Source organism: Periophthalmus magnuspinnatus, chromosome 9 (assembly GCF_009829125.3).
Source record: "Periophthalmus magnuspinnatus isolate fPerMag1 chromosome 9, fPerMag1.2.pri, whole genome shotgun sequence".
Lineage (NCBI taxonomy): Eukaryota > Metazoa > Chordata > Actinopteri > Gobiiformes > Gobiidae > Periophthalmus > Periophthalmus magnuspinnatus.
This window is the reverse complement of record NC_047134.1, coordinates 29,979,591-29,999,696: the sequence shown is the minus strand read 5'-3', so window position 1 is coordinate 29,999,696 and position 20,106 is coordinate 29,979,591. Positions and strand designations below refer to the sequence as shown.

At 39.0% G+C, this 20,106-nt stretch overlaps 2 protein-coding genes across 2 annotated transcripts; both read right to left on the bottom strand.

Moving 5' to 3' along the window:
* Positions 1–91: 91 nt before the first annotated feature.
* Positions 92–1,744, bottom strand: LOC129456518 (uncharacterized). The gene is made up of 2 exons (XM_055224175.1): positions 1,659–1,744; positions 92–1,264 (listed from the first exon to the last, which is right to left on the bottom strand). The coding sequence occupies exons 1-2, from the start codon at positions 1,734–1,736 to the stop codon at positions 611–613; spliced, it is 732 nt and encodes a 243-aa protein (XP_055080150.1). The 5' UTR covers positions 1,737–1,744; the 3' UTR covers positions 92–610.
* A 2,947-nt stretch (positions 1,745–4,691) lies between these two features.
* Positions 4,692–19,672, bottom strand: lrp13 (low-density lipoprotein receptor related-protein 13). The gene is made up of 21 exons (XM_055224169.1): positions 19,537–19,672; positions 19,258–19,413; positions 18,631–18,846; positions 17,448–17,645; positions 15,679–15,894; positions 14,797–15,026; positions 14,567–14,696; positions 13,844–14,034; positions 13,386–13,569; positions 12,555–12,767; positions 12,309–12,492; positions 11,948–12,149; positions 10,987–11,148; positions 10,279–10,479; positions 9,407–9,956; positions 8,320–8,439; positions 8,135–8,242; positions 7,228–7,461; positions 6,389–6,758; positions 4,848–4,968; positions 4,692–4,770 (listed from the first exon to the last, which is right to left on the bottom strand). Exons 1-21 carry the CDS (start codon positions 19,592–19,594, stop codon positions 4,747–4,749), a joined length of 4,068 nt encoding a protein of 1,355 aa, XP_055080144.1. The 5' UTR covers positions 19,595–19,672; the 3' UTR covers positions 4,692–4,746.
* Positions 19,673–20,106: the final 434 nt, after the last annotated feature.

Sequence of the window (20,106 nt, the reverse complement as noted above, 5' to 3'; positions counted from 1 at the left end):
CTCAGTTTGTTTTAAATTTATTTGGCAACTCAAACACACAAAATTACATTTGATTTTGAGAATAATCAAAGAAAATGGACAGATACGATGAAATGTAAAAACTTGATTTCAGTCACACAATGTATAACATTAACATTTTCAAAACAATACATTGTCTATATGACAGTGACTGAAAAGGCTCTTCAATTTAAATCAAGCAAAATTAAGGTGATTTAGTAGTAAGTAAGTCTAATTAAAAGGTTGGAAAATATTTTTGTATAGCCTCTCCACAGCCTGTGCAGAAAGTTGTCCCCTAAATCTACTCAATGCAAAAAAAGATGCAAAAATGACATACTGTGCATATTTAAAATCAAAGCGCATGCAAACAATGTCAAACTGGATGTGCAAACATGACACTTTGTGAGGTTCAGTAGCTGATCCATACAGTTTAAGTATTCCATTTTAGTTACAACTATGATGATCAAACTAATGACTTAGTTTGTTGAGAACATGGATACACCTTTATTGATCAACTTCTCTAGCCTATAGAGCTAGTCATAGAAAACCATACACATAGGGCCCAACAATGTCAAGTTAAAAGTATACACATTCAAAAACAAAAGCATTATATTCAATAACTGTCTCCTCTTGGTTGGTCATAGTGTGGAACTGCATACTGCGCATACTGAAACGTGAAGCAAACAGGAACCCCAGGATTGACATACACAGGCACCGGTTTAACCACAGCCATACGAGAAGCCTTCTTAACAGTTTGAGGATGCGGAGTGGCTACACTTGGGAGCACTTCTTGTTGCCCTTCTTGTTGCCCTTCTTGTTGCACATGTTTGGCTTGTGATGGCAAATCTGTAGCAACTTCCACAGCAGTGTCCATGTTTGGAGAAAGCTGGTCCGGAACCTGGCCCTTAACATTGGGATCACTGAGGGGAGGGTCAGTGGCGGGCACTCCTTGAGAAACATCAACACCGAGAGAGGATTGGGATGGTTCTTCCGGAAGCATCTGCACTCCATCCGTGGATGTTTGAGGGTCCATGGTGTCAGAAGGAAAAGAGGTGATGTCTATGGCTGCAGGCAGGGCGATGGTGGCAGGCGGGTTGGTTGGTTCCACGATATTGGGGGCTACTGTGGCGGTGGGTTCGGTCGCAGCCGCCTCTGAGAGATCCGATTCCTCCGCTTCTTCAGCCTCTTCAGCCTCTTTAACTGCAGATTCTTCAGAGGAGCTTACTTCAACAGAGTCGGACTCATCTGCTGCTGTGTTCAAAGACATCTGGAAATCGAAAAAAAAGAACATTTTATTTAAGGATTGACCCAGCTACCCTCCAGATGATTGGTTGAATTTCACATACATCACATATATCAAGTGCTCAAGGAGAGTTATGAAAAACATTTAGGCAATCAATAATAAATTCTATAGTTTGCTTTACATGCATACTGCTTGTGAAGTTGGGGGAAGTGACAATAGGCACCATTCATATCAATAATAATAATAATAATAATAATAAAACATCTTATGAAATTTCAAAAACTGACATTTGTTGTTCAGCAGAGTTGGATCTAATGTCCAACCACAGAGCACATTTGAGGTTTTCCAGATTCAAACTAAAACCGTCTTGTGCCAGTACCAGCTAATGCTACTTCAAGTTCTGTCAAATTCAACTTACCGGTTTAGACGTTACAACAGTCAGCAGGAACAATACACCAATCACCATCCAAAGGAGAGTCACCATTTTAACCCCCATTTTTTATGCTAGAAAATGATATATTGGTTCATGTTAGCAAAATTAATTTAGGGATTAATTTTTTTAATGTTAAAACAACTTACCTCAAGTCCTCTTCCACCAGTGGCGAACCTGATCAACGGCCAACATGAATCCAACCTCCCATTCTGCCCGGCTTATATACAGGCCAATGTGATGTGTGAGCACAAAGTGGTAGTAACTCATCCACTAACAAAGCCATATCATTTAGATGGTGGAGACACTCTGAAATTAGACTACGCTAAAAATTGTCAGCGGGTAATTGAATAGGCTCTCTTGTCTTTTTCTAAAGCAGAGTAAACATGCCTATTGTGGCTTTGGGGGGGGAACAATGGGAAGCATCTGTTGAGGCTTTAAATACAACTCATTTAACCTCAAGACACGCAATTCAAAAGACAAGTTTACTTTGGTATGCACGACTTTGCCCACAAGTTGATAGCCTTAACTCAATGGCAACTGAATTTAATGTCTGGAGGAAAAAAATTTGTGAAAATACCATCTTGGCAAAATTAAAGGTCCTATATTACCCAAAAAAGTACACTTAAACAGCATTCTAACATGGCTGAGATGTGGTTTGTTTGCACATGTTTGAGTTACCCCTTAGTTGAGTTGTGAAATTAACAGCTACCTTTTACACCTTCTGTTCACTAGAATCATTTGGATAATTTCAGCCCTGGAATTGCCTATTGCTTTTGAAGGGTGTATGGAGTTTAAAAACGCAGTGGAGCGCTTCCTGTATTACCACATGATCTCACAAACACTGTTCTACTATGTAATAAGAACTCAGCCTAAATATGCAGGTTTTGTGTGTTAAACATGTGAATGGAACAAAACTCCAGGTATGTTTTTGATGAGACATTACAGATCAGAAAAGGGCAAGTGTTTGAATAGTGTTTCAATACTACATAGAAATCTTTTATAATGGTGCCAATATATCATAATCTCAAAAACAGTAGCATTAGGGGCCAGGGGCAGCTTCCATAGTTTCCACAGTGATATGGAAACTACTACAGTAGAAACCAGAAGTTTACATACACGATATAAAAAGACATATGCTTTTTTCTGTCTTACATGAAATTAGACTGTTTTAGGTCAATTGGGATGACCAAAATTACTTCTATTTGGTAAATGCTAGAATAATGAGAAAAGGATTTTTTTAGACAATTTGTCATTACTTTCTCTAAAGTCAGAAGTTTACATAGAGTTTATTATTTGGAACCACTGCCTTTAAACTGTATGACATTTGAGAAGCTTATGGAAGGATATCCAAAAGGTTTGACCCAATAGTTGGCAGGAATTTGGCCCATTGGCCACCTTGCTCATGCATACATTTTCAATAGGATTGAGATCAGGGATTTGTGATGGCCACTCCAAAACACCGAGTTTGTTATCCTTAAGCCGCTCTCTAACCAGTTTGTCAGTATTTCCACATAATGGTCTTTCCTCATGATGCCATCTATTTTGTGCAGTGCACCAGTCCCTCCTGCAGCAAAACAAACCCACAACATGCTTGCAAGCTTCCCCCTTTTTCCTCCAAATGTAACAATGCTCATTATCACCCAACAGTTCAATTTTAGTTTGGTCAGACCACAGGACATGTTTCTAAAAATTAAGGTATTTGTCCCCGTGTTTATTTGCAAACTAAAATCTAGATTTTTATGTTTATTTTGGAGTAATGTCTTCTTTCTGCAGAGTGCCCTTTCAGCCCATGTCAGAGCAGTGCTTGTTTCACTGTGGATAATGACACACCAGCTTCAGCAGCATCTTCACAAAGTCTCTTGCTTGTTCTTGGGATGATATGCACATTTCAGACCAAAGCACATTCATCTGTGGGACACTGAACTCATCCCCTTCCTGAGCGGTTTGATGGCTGGACATTCTCATGTTTATACTTGTATATAATTATTTGAACAGATGAATGTTGCACTTTCCGGCTTCTGGGACTTGCCTCCAAGGATGAACCAGATTTTTGCAAGTCCACAGTTCTTTTCCTGATATCGTTGATTTGTTTTGACTTTCCCATGAAGTTACAAAGAAGCAGTGCAGTTCAGGTGTGCTTCAAATACATCCACAGGTGTCCAACTCAAATGTTGTCATGCCTGTTGAAGCTCCAGATGGATTTATTGACATAATCTGGGTTCTCCCAAATTGCTTAAATGCATAGTAATTTTACTGTATGTAAACATCTGACTTTGAAAAAATGAAATATTTCATTACCTTCATTATTCTGGCATTTAGCAAATCGAAATATTTTGGTAATCCTAATTGACCTAAAACAAACAGTTTAGTCTGATTTCATGTCGGTGAGAAAAAAAAAGCATGTGTCTTTTTATATAGTGTATGTAAACTTCTGGTTTACATACTATATAATGTATATGTCCAGCTTCGGCTGGTGTTCCCAGGCCAGCAGAGAGTGTCAGGTGAAGGATACTTTGACTGCTGCCCTCTGCAACCTGGCCCTGGATAAGCAGAAGAAAGTATGCATGGACAGTTGTTTCCAATTGTAGCCCAGCAGCCCCCCACAAGGAGCCACAAGGACCAAAACATGTTTTTGTACTTCACCACCAACTTTAATTTTGGCAACAGATTTTTTCTTGATTCCGCTACAGACCTATATTTTCAAAGATCATGTAGTTCTAACCTTACACCAACAGGGATCTGAGTTTTCTGTCTATTGTCCCATCTTTTTTTTTTTTTTATTGTGTGGAAGAAAATTCCATAAAACCTTCCAAAACATTTCATAACTTTTCATCCTCTTTAAGGGTATACATATATGAAGGATAGGATTATTTCAGTTAAATACATTTCCTAATGCCTAGCAAATTTGTTCAAGTTTCCTATAGCACAGAGCTCCCATTTCACTGATGTAAAGCTGCAAACATAAATACATTACTCTGTATTAGGATACTGTACAATCAAGACATAATGCCACCATGACACAGTGTAAACTCATACGGTTTATTTAAAATCAGCCATCAGTCTTAAATCACTGTCAGTCTACAGGAGTCACCACTTCCTGGAAGAGAAAATGCAGACGTTACACCCCCTCCAAGCGCATGTATATTTGATTTATGGTTTTAACTCTTTGGTCACCTCGGGTTTGTCTGGTTCAGTGGGGGAGGTCTGTGTGGAGGGGCTGGGCTCTGCTTTGGTCTCTGCTTTGGTCTCAATCTCTGTCAGACTGGTCTCTCTTACGGCTGGTGGGTCCGCTCCACTGCACAAAACAAATGTATTTTTATATTCAAGTTATTTGACAACAGCTGTTTGCCACCTGTAGTGCATTTGGATAAGACTTTATACATTTGAATGGCATCTTGTGTAATTGTTTTATAATAGTAATGTTATGTCATCATAAAATACTTTAAATCTGTCAGAATTGAACATTAATTTAGGGACCATATACTAGTCCTAAGTTGTTATTGGGTTGCTACATTTAAGCACTTTATAAACACTAAAATTACTGTTTGCTTAAATTATTAGAAATCTTAAGTGTTACAAATGATTTAATGACTAAATACATTAAGACCTTTTCACAAAGATCTGATTGATGACTTGCCTTTTACTAGTAGTTAAATAATTTAGGCTCCATTAAAAGGAACCGTAGTTATTAAACTAGAAGACTGTATTAACGCCCATTTTAGAGCATCTATGATGCAACATAGTTTAATGTTTACAAAAAGAAAAACTTATACACACTTTCACTGGCCTAAACACAGGTAGTCAGTTAGCAGGGACAAGACTTTGTATGAAATCAAGTTAACTTGATAACTGTTAGTTTCTGCACGGTCATTAATCAGACCAATGTTAACAGCTGACACATGTGATTTGAGGATAATTATGCAACAAACAAAGGTCTGCGGGCCAAATGTGGACCTCCATCATACCTTTTAATTTACCCCGTTGAGGGCCACATAAAATGTGGTCTTAAAATTTAATTTTAATCACAAGATACGCAGTTACACAGCCATAGTTTTACATCTAGGCAAATGCATATGCAATATTTGTAACTTGAATAAGTAATACATAAACAATTAACTGTTAGATTTATTTTACATCTGGCCCTTTGAAGGCAGCTAGTTTGCTGATGTAGCCCTCGGTTAAAATGTGTGATGACACCCCTGTCATAAATGTACAATAAGCTATGCAACAATCCAGTTAACCATTAAAAAATTAAATTACATTAAAAAAAATGCCTCTGGACAAAGTGCTGAACGGGCTGTAGAATCTTTACTAGTGATTGCACTCTTTGGTCAAGTCAATTTTTCATAGGGTTAATAGTTACAACAGGTCATCCTGATAAATAGTTCTACTGCTGGGCTTCAAATGACATAACATTCTATAGATATTTTATACATTTTAGCTGCACCCCTTCAGTATTTTGTTAAAATGCTGATTTTGTTCTAATAGTGACTTCTGGGGTCTAGCCACTAATAGAAATGATCAGGTTAAAATATCCAAAAGATAAATTCACAAAAATGCAGGGTTATCAATAGGAAAAACTGTCTCTTGTCCAATTTGGGATAATGACATCACATTGTAAAAGCTGAAAGACACTAATGGTGGCTGTTCACAAAATCGGAGGAGTTCACTTTTGATGAATAGTACTTTTAATACGACTTGTCTGTCAATCTCACCTGGTTTCATCATTTCTTCTTCTCCTAAAAATGACCAGCGCCACAATGACAGCCACCAGTGTGGCCAGTCCCACGGCCCCATAGACCAGAGGCTCCTGTAGGCTCTTCAGCAGGTTGTCCTCACAGGATTCACCTCTGTACAGTAGAGAACAGGCACACTGCATTTTCCCATCGACCACCAGACAGCGCCCCCTACCGCTGCACCGGGTGAAACTGCACTGCTCCAGGTCCACAGTCCAGAGCCCTTCACTGGTGTTCAGGGAGGTGCTTGCGTTTTTGGGGAGAGCAGGGAAAGACTGAGGAGGAGGATGATTGCGGTGGTGTGTGTGGCCAGGGACCATACCTGAGGACTTCTCATTTTGAGTGATGCCTAAAGGGGAGCACATAGAGGGTTAGCATGTTGAATTAAGGATTAGTTTTAGATGTCATCACAAATTCTGTAGGTCTGTTTTTTCGAGAGCGTCTTAATATGGAACAGGACTGAACAGAATCACAATGCTCGTCAGAAAAATTGCAAAGTTCACATTTCAGACTGTGCGGATCTAGTGTCTGTTCATATTTCCAAACATGTTCTGAAATGCGACTTATTCTGCATAAAAAATAACTAGATTATGAAGTGATACGATTTTATTTGTGAAAGAAATGGTGGTACTTCAAAACTGGCAACCTTTGAATTACACTGATTAAAACTGGTTTTGATTTGACTGCTATGGATAGCTACACATGTTCATCTTTTAGAAATTACTCACCATAATACCAGTGTGTAATATAATGCCTCATTTATGACTAAATAGATTTTAAATGTAGACTGTTAACTTTTAGTTTTTGTAAAGACCTACAGTTTTCGTCAGAGTGGTCGGGGCAGTCCACGTGTCCATTGCAGAACTTGTCTATGGGTTGACAGGAGAGCTGATCCAAACAGAGCCTGCTTCCTGTGGGACAGTGTTGGTGTGGGTGACAGTGGGTGGAGTTCAGGGGGGCATGGTCATGGGCGCATCTGCAGGATCGGCCCTCTGCGGTGGGCAGGCACAGGTGAGAGCAGCCCCCATTGTCCACGGAGCACTGATTTGAACCTGGTAAAAGGAGGGCAAAAGTGACTTAGAGATTTACCAGTGCAGTTATTGATACAAGAATACAGACAATATGTGCATAAAGTGTATTTTGCATAATGAAATACTGCTAAAGCAAGTGTAAAAATATTAATAACTTGAAGGTCTTTTAAATTGAAGTACGTTGATCCCTCAACATAAATTTCATTAGCCTCATAGCTCAACTGCCTTAGTTTTTAAGGGTTTTGGGAAAATAAACCAACTACAGGAACCTAGAAACCCACCCAGCCAGGGGGTGAAATATGTAAATTCCACTCAAATGCCCAGGCAACCAGGGGATAGAACCCTTTGTCTTATTGTATTGCTTCACAGCAAGATGATAACTTGATAAGCCGATTGTGTTTGACAAAAAGTGAATGACCTACAGATGCAGCAGGGTTCGGAAAGCAGAATGAGAGAAAAATTGCCCAGGTCATTTTTTTTTCCATGAGGCCAATGTTGGATTCAATATTGTATAGAACTGCATAGCTGAAATTTTAAAATGTATTAAAATAACATTGACGTACAAACATTGAGGTTTCAGAACCAGTAGAAAATTTGAACCACCAAAATAAATCTTGAAATACATAACTTGCCAAGAAGAATCAACAGAAAATACATTTTAGCAGTAATTTTTAATAGGACTGTATCAAATTACCTTTGTGGCTGGCTCTGCTGAACACCTTCAAACTGACCACTTTAGTACCCACTTCAAACCACATCTTATTTTGCTGCTGCTCATCCAGGAACCAAACTCTGGTCACATCTGAGGAGTAAATTATACAATACAGAAACGTAAAAAAAAAAAAAAAAAAGAAGTTTAATCATAAATTAAAGTATTACCTCCAGTGGTCATCCATAGCGGCACATCCTCATTCAAAGCCACGGCCGCCAAATCATCAGCGACTTTAAACTCTGTGTAAGCGAGCTCATCCAACTGCACTGAGCTGATTGTTCCCACACCTGTGCATAAAAACAGTTCTCATTTAGACACTAGCAACCTAAAACCAGTACAGAGAATGGCTAGAACTAAACTGGCAACATTGAAAGGTTTTACATTTCTGGGGTGACGGGGGGGGGGGGGGGGGGGGGGGGGAGTAAAAAGGATAAATATTTTCCTCAGTCACATGGATGGAATGGAGAACAATTGAGGAAATGTTTATTTTAATGAATTTAAAATAATCCACAACTACGGACCAAGTCATCAGTCAGCCCCATACATGTTTGTGGTTTATATTTCATCAAGTGTGAAAGGAGCAGGTTTTATAAGATTCATTTTCCTATGTAACTGTTGCATTTATGTCAATTGTCAAATTTTGTGTTTGACCAATCCCAACAAAATGAAATGGCATGAGCAACATTTACCAACAACCTACTTAATTTTAGTGGCAAAATGTATCAAATGCTCCATCGAAATTAATGATTCCCACTCAACCGGAAGAGCGACCAAGAAAAAATTAAAATTTAGAGGCAAAAGTCAAGGCAAAAAAGGGATAAGGTCAATTGGTCAGCCCGTCATGCTCAGAGTTTCACTGAACCAATTACAGTGAAGTATGAACTCTTTGCAGCAGATTGCTACAATGACCTCTTAAGGTATTTAAATCTCCAGAAAAGTTCCATGGTGTACCTTTTTTAGTAGGAGGGTACACCACCAGCTCATCTCCACGTTATCAGGCCACATTACAGGTCAGATCTTTGAAAAACATGCTCAAAAATAACTTGAAGAGGTGACCCAGCTCACAGAAAGAATCCAATAAAAACACTTTAATGCCATGCTGTGGAGCATTCCAAGCAAAGTTAAGGAATTTTATGGACACAAGAAGGTGGTGGAAGCCCCACCCACTCCAACTTTCAAGCTACAAGAATCAAGGTAGTGTCAAAATCCTGACCAAAACCCTGAATTTTCACCAATTTGCCCACCATTACTCACTAGTATCCGCCCAGTAGACAGATTTCCCATCGCTGGTGAAGACTAGTGACGTTGGGGTTACTGCATCTTTCCACACCACTCTCCTCTCCCCTCCGTCCATGTTTGAACACTCTATGGTGGCCCCAGTGTCCCCGGCCTCCGACACCTGGTTAGCAAAACAAGCACGCCCGCTTTGAGGATGCAACGCGATAGACTCAACTCGCCCGATGCCTTCTTTGAGAACAACAGCTGTGTACATATTTGTAGTAGAAGTTACATGTATCCTCTGCTGTTTACTGCTACTCCAATAGACATTCAAAGTGACCCAGTCCAAAGCCATAGCGGTAATGGTGTCATCCAGGATTCTAAGCAGCTGGTGGGGACGACTCAGGGCTCCATCTTTGATTTGGAGGTAGCTCAGTGACGTTGTGCTGTCGTCTGTTACAAATAAAGTGCTGTCTTTGAAGCTGTAGTCCAAAATGGCTGCCTGGTTGATGCTGGGGAGTTGTAGGGCTGAGTGTTCAGGCCAGTCCTTTAATCCAAATGCAGTGTGTCGGGACTGTAGGTAGATCTAGGAAGACAAAAAAAAACAAAAAAACATTGTATACTTCATAATTAATACTAAATTCAAATGATTAATAACAAGGTAAGGAGTAAGATACTTTTAGTTGACCTGGTGACGTCACCTGCTTGTCTCCATGAAAGTACATTTTATGACGCACCGTGGAACATTTCAGTGATGGTGAAAAGTGGCGGAAGCTCCAGTCAAAACTATCCAGACAAGTCCAGTCTTTAAGTAACAGACCTTGCTTTACTCATTACCCGAGTAATGTCTGTGTAATCCCTCAGTCATCCAGGTCTGATCTACATTTAATTTCAGCTTTTACCATTACCTGAGTGACAGTAGAAGGAGCCAGCATGAGAAGAAGGGCTGTGTTGACTGGACTGGAGCATGCGAGTCCATCCTCAGACAGCAGGAGGCCAGGGGGGCACTTGCACACGGCTCTGGGGCCAGGGGCCAGCACACACAAGTGGGAGCAGCCTTTAGCCTCACAGGGCCACTCTATGGAGGTCTGCAGCAGCGGGTGCATTACCTGTCAAGACATACAAATGATTCATTTTAGAGCCATATCTTGAAAGAAAAAAATGCATATTTTTGCTACAGGACAACATAATTAGAAATGCGAGTCATTTACCATAAAAATGATGCCATACTGTGATGCATTTCAAGCACAGCAACAAACAACTCATAATTAAATAGATGATCCTGCTCACTGGAATGCTGAATGTTTTTATTTTGGGCCAATAAAATCTATCTAAAATGTATTCCAACATCTTGACCTGTAACCTGGCCATATGCTGTCACCTGCCAGTCTCTAAACCAATAATATCTCCATGGAGATGAGCAGGTGGCATACTCGTCCATAAAACTCACACTGGACCTTTAAACTTTTAGTGCTTGAGCCGAGTTAGGTTTAGTCCTTCTTCCACTTAATTATGAAGTTTTGACTAGAAAACTGACACATTTTAAATGATAGAAGTATTTGAGTAGCCAATTAAAAGCATAATAAATTATTTAGATAAAATGTAATTTTACTCACCTTCACTCCAAAAGGCTGTCTGGGCCGCTTGAGAAGCACTCGTCTGTTTTTGCCTGTGAGTTTAGTGGCTTCCTGCACCACTCTCCTTTTCGTGTCAGACCAGTACATCATGTCATTGAAGACTGCTAAAGAAAATGGGTTGATGGTCTCCATCTGTAGGATCTAAATGCAGAAATATTTATCACATCAGTATTGAAAACACATTTAATCCATCCAATACCACTGACAGAAGCTACTCATTGTTAACCAATAGCACAGCACATTTCCTTGAAACGGTGTGAGTGACACTTTAAAAAACGACAACCATTTGGGGGAATTTTAATAGTTATACCATGACACTAATGGGTATGAAGCAATTGTGTACGATAATACTATTTGGTGAAATATGCTAAGCAGCAGTAGCAATTTTGATCAAAAACTTTGTGTCAAACTAAATCCATAATATTTTAGTCTACACATCCCATGAAGCAATAAAGCAAAAATATATATATATATATATATATATATATATAAATAATAGTTTTTATTGGATTTTGAGTTTATGGTCAGATAGTCTCCACTCTTTACTTTCATGAAAGTTTTCATTAATATGAAAAACCACATTGCCTAGTATGAATGGTGTGTGGGAATGCTGGTAAAAAGGGGCCAATGGCACAAATTGGGAGCCTCGCTTCTGCCAGACTGTGCCAGGGCAGCTATGGCTACAATAGTAGCTTATCGACTGTGGAGTGAATGAATAGTTGTAAAGTGCATTTGAGTCTAAAAAAAACAAACATATCTTTTAATATATACTTTTACCATAGTGTTAGTTGGTGAAAATGCTATTTAAGTCATTACTACCGATTTTGAATAGTCAGTAAAAATATGACATTAAGAAAAAAAATAGCACTTATGCTGCATCTCATTTTTAAAGATCTTTCATAAATGAAATTTTTATAGTTACACCCCCCCAATCTCTCACCTGGATGTCCTCCCCGTCCAGAGTAGCAGACCCTATGGCCCTGAGACGCTGGTCAGTCCAATAGACTCTGTTGGAGATTGGGTCCAAGGCCACTCCCACAGGCCACCCCAGACTGGAGGTCACCACAGCCCTCCTCTCTGACCCGTCCATCCCAGCACGCTCAATCTTCACTATGGTGCCAATCTCTGTCCAGAACATCAACCTGCTCAGGAGCAAGACCTGATGATAGACCTTTCAGTGACATTTTTTTACTGAACTAAACCAACAAAGAACAGGCCTAAACCAGAAGTGGTCAAAACAGAACAATGAGAGTACAATTGGCATCAGTACCACACTTTAAAATTTTTCAAATACTACAGACCCTTTTTGTGGGAGCAGAGCCAAAGATCTTGGTTGGTCCAAGTCTTCGTCCAGGATCACAGTGAAGTCCGGTCTTGTCACAGTGGGTGATGGGAGCTGAATGGCAAAGATCTGACTCTTTACTCCATCAATCCAATACAGGTTCCTCCCAAGCCAGTCCACAGCCACCGAATCAGCTCGGACCCCTAGGGAAAAAAGATGTTACCATTTTGTTGCTTCACACAGAAGTAGTATCAGATGCAGGTACCTTCAATGAGAGTGCCGGTGATCTTGTGGTCCAGTGAGGACCATTTAATGCTGTCTGAGTCCAGGCTGTCCCAGTAGACCCGCCGCTCCCTCCAGTCATAGTCCACAGAGAGGATAGCCTTTTTGGTAGACGATGGCAGGACATTCACGCTGCCACTGCGGAGCCCCACCACAAACAAGTCATTCAAGATGGATGACAACAGAAGCGGCTCACCTGGAACAAACAGTACATCAGATTTTCTTCAATTTTCTCCCCCCACAGTCAGACCTACAGCCAATGTTTGTGTCAAATATAGGCCATGTATTAAAAAAATATACATCTTTGATAGTCAATATAGCAACATTGAACCATTTACAGTATTGTGCTGGATGTCCACCCCATCCTTCTGTACATCACCCCCAGGAAATCAAATGTGTATACAATTACTGTGTACGCAGTGTTTGTGTGGCACAAAATGCACTATTAAATTAAATCTCTTTAAAAAAGCAAAATAAGATTGAGCAGAAAAATCCATTTTGAAATGATACAGAGCTTTTAGTCACTTATAAATGTAATATTCATTTCTACAAACATCTACAAACAGTGCCATTAAAAAAAACAACATTAGTTTTAACCTATGGCAATGGGACTCCATTGTGCTAGCAATAATAATTTCATATAAACATATCTTTTTAATGGGTAAAAGTAGTCAGATCAGGAATGCAATGATATTCAGTGTATCATCACCAATACAAATTAAAAAATATATATATTAAAAAAAGACCCTAATTTAAGTCACCAAAAAGGAACAAAGTACAACCAGCTCCACAAAACTCATTAGCTTTTTTTTACCCGTGATCTTGCAGTGTCGTCCGTCTGGCTCCATGATATATCCTGGATGGCAGTAGCAGGTGAATGAGCCGGGGCTGTTTGTGCAGATGTGGCTGCACACAGGAGTCCTGGCCTCACACTCATCCACATCTACACAAGTGACACCATCCTCCAACAGTCTGTATCCTTCAGAACAGCTGCAACGCTACAACAAGACCATTCAATATGATACACTTTGCTGGGTTTGACATCACCACAGCGTTCTATAGGACACTAATATTTAATACAAATTAAGGGGCAGCTAAATTAATATTGTTCAGATGCAATTTTTGTTTTAATACAACACTTTAATAGGCCTATAAACTGTTAGAAATCAAGTTGAACAGATAATTCATGGCAAAGCATAGTGTAACAGGGAAATTGAAAAGGTAAATTTGAAACATTTTGTAAACGTTATGCACTAGCAGCTTTGTACTCACGGGTCCCTGTGGTGTATTGAGGCAGGTCTGTGAGCAGCTGTGGCGCTTCTCTTCTGTGCATTTGACCCCACAGCTTCCTCCTTCATCTGACCCATCCACACAGTCTCCAACACCGTTACAGACCAGACCAGAGTCTAGACAGCCCCCTGCTCTGCACTGAAACTGGTGAGAGGGGCATTTCACCACATCACCTGGAAATACATGAATTGGGTGTAAACGACAAAATAAATTCAAAACATACATACATACTTTTTAACCATACTTTACCTGGTTGTTTGTGCCTTAAGTGTATAATGAGGGGAAAAAATGCACACATAGTAGCATCAAATTACCACTGACGTAGTCAGAATTCTTTCATGAATAAAGTACATTTGAATTAGGCCAAAAGTTAGTTTAATGCAAAAGTATTGAAAATCTGATACTAATCACTAAAACCACTATTGAAACTAGATGCTCATTTAAGCAAGTATCAATACTAAAAAAACAAAACATAACTGGAAAATATTTGATCTTTCAACAGTTTCATCTTAGTGTGGTCTCTAGGTTCTGATAAAACCCAAGATCACATACTAATAACATTATGTGTTGAAAATTTAATCAAAAAAAAAAAAAAGCTTTTAAAATTGACTATGAAAAATTTTGTACTGTGACAATGCTAGGCAGAATATATCTTGGGGAAAAAAAAACAACAAAAAAACGGGTAACAGCTCAAATTTGTCTCACATTCAGTCTCATCACTGCCGTCTTCGCAGTCTCTGGAACCATCACACCTCCATGATGCAGGGATGCACTTAGTTTTGGATTTACAGGTCCACTGAAACTCTCCACATGACACTGGAGTCACTTGACAGTCCTTAGAATAGAAACAATTCAATCAACTGGTAAAAAAAAAAAATAAAAATAAAAAAAATAAAAATTACAAGCAAAAATAGTTGATCAATGAATGTTCCAACCTTCTCATCGGTGCCGTCCCTGCAGTCCTGGTCCCCATCGCAGAGCCACTCCTGCACCAGGCACTCTCTGCTGTGAGGGCAGCGCAGTTTGGTGGCGCACACAGGAGGCTTGGAGCAGCGCTCCTCGTCCGATTGGTCGATACAATCTGGATGTCCGTCACAGTGCATGGAGGCCACCACGCACTGACCACTGTTACACTGGAACTCACCGGGGCTGCATGGTTTCTCCACTGGGAAACAGTTTGTGGAGCGTGAATAATTTTGGGCTGTATTGACAATCAATTTCACTTTTTTTTTTTTTATCTATGAACTGAACATGATAAACCAAGTATTTACTTTTAAATATAATCAATTGCCAACAACCCTTTATCTACACTTGTCAAACCCACCTGTACCTTGTTTTTAGTAAACCCCAGGTGAAATTTTTAGCAGCTACTTTTCTGCATAGACCTCAGAGTCTCGTGAATGTAAATTTGAAAAATTGTAAAACTCAATCTTTGCATTTAAAATCTGAAATATGCCATTCTCAGGGGAGAAAGTCAAAACACATTCAGTAACAAAAGTTCTAAAGTTGGCGCATCCTTCGTTCCAGATCCAAGCCCAGACAAACATATGGGGTTAGAAGGTCATCAGATGCAAACCCTTTGATTAACTTAACTGAAAAAGTGACTTAACTACTACTGTAATTTAGCAAAGTAGCCAGGCCAGCCAAACCGAACCACTTCATGCCGAGGACTTGCATTTCACTTTCTCAAAGCATTACACCAACTGTGGTCATTACTCATTTATTCCATACCTCAAATGGAAAAATGGGTACAGCGGCTAGTCAAAGTGCGTCGGAAAACAAACTTCATCTTTTGATCAATATTAAAATCCCCATACCACAGTTGAGCTCGTCGGTTCCATCCTGGCAGTCCCTCTCTCCATCGCAGAGAAAGCTGGATGGCACACAGCGGCTACGGCCATCACACTGATGAGAGCAGCCCTCCACCAGCCCCGAGCAGTCCCGTTCATCTGAGCGGTCCTGGCACTGAGGCACCCCATCACACACCTGAGTCTGCTCTATACACTTACGCCCATGGCCACACTGGAACTGACCTGAAGGGCAATATGAACAGGGGGTAAAGCAATAAGCCTAAGAAAATGTTAGTATCATTCTAGACAGATAATTGGTATGTATGATAGACAATTGCATGTTGAGACTTCACTTTTACTCAATAAAAATCTGATACATTCACATTATTATTCAAAACTGACTGGACTAGTTTCACAGCTATAAGGAATTTTAAAGCTGAACCAGTACAATGCAATACATTTGTGAACTTTGTTTTGCTATGGTGGCTAACATCTGTCACAGCCATTAAAAAAAAAGTATATACGTTTTTAAAATGCATTTACTTTCAAGACCATTTCTTTTTCAATTTTGTCTTGCCTCATTAAATATCTTCAAATAAATATTTAAATCACAGATGTAATGTGAAACGTCTGCCGTCTCCCTCTGCTCGGAAAACCAGTCTTGCAACATGGTGGACATCCAACCAGAAGAGGTCTCTTGGAAAACCCTGGCTTTTTTTTTTTCCATGTCGCAACGTTATACTTTTTTGATTAAAATGATTTAGGTCAATTAACAAGTCCTAGACAGCCAGCCCATTAATTGGAGTGGATTTCTACTTTTCCCCCTTCCCATGCTTTTTAAGGTTTTCTTTCAGAAAAGGGTCTACTGGCTTTCTGGTTGCTTTACTGGTCGATTGTGAAAGCTTTATAGAAAAATGTGATCAAGCAGTCAAGTGTGATATTTGGATAAACTTTCTTCTATATCAGTGGTTCTTAACCTGGGTTCGATTGAACCCTAGGGGTTCGATGAGTCAGTCTCAGGGGTTCGGTGGAGGTCAAGACACGCACCCGACTCATGATTCACGTGCTGCGAGCGTCTCCAGACACTGGCTGTGTCCAAATTCGACAAATGCACCTGTTAATGTGCCTATCGAAGTACCTGCCCGACTTAAATGAGCTGTTCCAACGGCATAAAAACATAAAACGAAATAAAAACGAAGAAAAGGAACAGACTTTGCTGTGAAAATGACATGAGTGGCTAAGGTGAAGCCATGCATTTCTGAACTGGTCTCTCAAAGGCAACAGCAGAAGTCACATGGATTTGCAGTAAATGTTCATTATTATTCTAGCCTGATGGAAATTAGGTGATGTAAAAATTATATATATATATATATATATATATATATATATATATATATATAGCATAAATACAATAAGTTCATTATTGGAATACATAAGGTTAAAAATTATTTCAGTGTGGTAGAATTTAAAAAGGCCAAGTCTTTGTAAAAAGGTATATATGTAATTTGTTGTGAGTTTATGCATTGTACTGGTTTTATTCTTTGAACACAGTGATGTTAATGCATGGTTCATTTTGTGCACCAGTAAAACATACATGTGTCTTGAATTTGAAGAAAATAATATTTTATTTTTCAATAAAGGAGGGTTTGGTGAATGTGCAGATGAAACTGGTGGGGTTCAGTTCCTCCAACAAGGTTAAGAACCACTGTTCTATATGTATAACCAAAATCAGAATGAGTACAGTCAAATTGCTAACCTTTACTATGTCCCCAAGAACCACGCACTGCCCTCTTTACCTTTAGTACACTTCGATTGGCAGTCCTCTTCATCTGACCCGTCCCTGCAGTCCACCTCCCCATCACACACATGGTCATACAGGACACACTCAGAGTTGTCTTTACACGCTTTGGATGCCAGAGAGCAGCTCAGTGGAGCAGCAGATGGCGCTGATAAAGTGATAATATTTTTGTCTTCCTTTTCTTCATCTTGGTCCTCTGAAAAAGGGTGAGCAAAGAATACAGAACAGAAATATAGTTAAAGAGAACTATATTATGGGATGCCACATAGCAGGAGTTGTGCATAAGGCAATTTTCATAAAAAAGGAGTATATATTGCCTTTGTTTAATGCACAATTTTAAGTTACTACAAATACATCCTGAATGTGACCAATAGATATTTCACCCCATGAATCACCCAGGAAAATGTGAACAGACGTCAACAAGGTCAACATGAAATGACTAGTGTAGTAGACCTAAAAGGAGGAAAAAAAAACAGCACGAGGGCATTAAGCGTACTCTTTCAAAACTATCACAGATTAGAATGGACCAAATTACAGAGTTATAGATATGCAATGGCTTCAAAAGTTTAGTGTAGAATAAAATAAAAATTGGACACAGAAGTGACAACATTGGTGAAACATGTGTAAAAGTTCATAGTTAATTAGTTATTAGTTTTACATATTTCTTATTTTGTTAAACATATGAACTTTTATATTTCGCAAATTGTTGTAAAGCACTTTGAGTTGTCTGTGTGTATGAAAGGTGCTCTACAAATAAACTTGATAGATTAGAAAAATATTCCGATTAAGTTCACTGGTGGAGTAGGGTGAGAAGATTGTGTTCTTTAATGTCAATCATTTTTATTAATTCTGTCATTTATGCAGATTGCATCGTTTTATACAGTTTGCGCATTCTGTGTTTTTGCCTCAGATTTGTCTTTTTAAAGAGACTCATGAGTGAAATGTGAATTTATATCCCAGATAAAAATGTGTTATATTATTTTTCACAAAACCAATAAGTACATTCTTGACTATAACTTGTTAAACTTTTAAAATCCATAGAAGGACCAAATGTTTGTCTTGGGGCCGATAACTGATGCAGATACTGATGTGAAATATCGGACATCGATGTCGGTTCAAAAAACCCACAACAGACTGTCTGGTAAATAGCAAGCATTGAATAAAATAGTTAAAAGCACTACCACATGCTGCCTCGTCTGTCCCATCCAGGCAGTCCCTCTCGCCGTCACACAGGAAATTGAGTGGCAGGCAGCGGCTCTTGTTGTCACAGTGGTGAACACAGCCATCGCTCGTGGTTGTACAGTGCTGCTCATCTGACCGGTCCTGGCACTGAGACTCTCCATCACACACCTGCTCCTTGTCAATGCACTTCCTCCCGTGGGCACACTGAAACTGGGCTGGAATTGTTCAGATAATAAATATTTAGTGGGTCATCACAGAATCAATTTCAATATGAGTGCTCCATCATTGTCTTGAACTCAGCCAAACCTTTCAAGTTTTTCAGTTTGTAATGGCTTTAACAAATAAACTTTTCTTTTTGTTTTTTATGTAGATGTATCAATGCATTATATAAACAATAAAAAAATGGACATTATCCATCGGTATAATATTATCAGTGTAATATATTCTAAGGTTCTGAACCCAGTTGAGGGTTCATCATGTCCTTTATCATTACTGAATAGTGTGTTTGACAATGCTCTAGCATTTCTATACAACATCAGTTTTGTCAAGAATAAATAAATAAATTTTTTTTTTTTTTTTTTTTTAAATCCTCATTTTCATTGAATCTATACTGTAATTGGCATTACCTTCAGTGCAGTCTGAAGCACAGTTTTCTTCATCAGATCCGTCTTTGCAGTCTGGCTCCCCGTCACACACATGGTTGTACAAGATGCACTCGGAACCATCGGCACAAGCTTTAGATCCTCTGCCACACTTTAATGGAGCCGTCCCAGAAGAAACAACTGCATATATCAAGATCATTTATGTTAAATAATGTAGTTACAAAGCAGGTTTTGTACATGACTAATATTTAAGAACAAAGTATAGCTTAAATATTAAGGGGCGTTTTTATCCACTTGTCTCACCTTGTAACAGCCCCGATTGCTGTAATAAGGCTAAAGAAATTAAACAAACTAATTGCATAGTTACAAATAAAAATAAAACGAATGAAAGGGGCTGATTTGCCGCTACAGGAATTTATAAGATAACAGGTGAGTCCAATGCAGGTTGATTGATTGACACATGAGTGGGAGGGGCTAAAGGGTCTATTTGGAACGTTCTGTCAACAGTGAATTTTGAGGGTTTCTGGGAAAAGATTGCGTGATTGCTACATTTGATTTACATTTTTAAATTAATACTTACATTGTTGAAATGTATGTTGAACAATATAGTAGTATAGTTTTTGGGTTGGGTCCAAAAATCCAATATTAATTGTGTCTTTTCCAAACATCTACATTTTTCAGGTAAATTCTATCATGGAATTCACCTGCAGTCTAGCTCAATATAATATTTAATATAATTAGAAGAAATGAAAAAAATTGAAAATTTGAAGCACATTTTTTTTTAGATAGACATAAGGCAGAACATTGCTGTACTGTAAAATAGTCATCTGAGAAATTTTGACAGAAATAAATGTATACTTTGAAGAGTGGGAG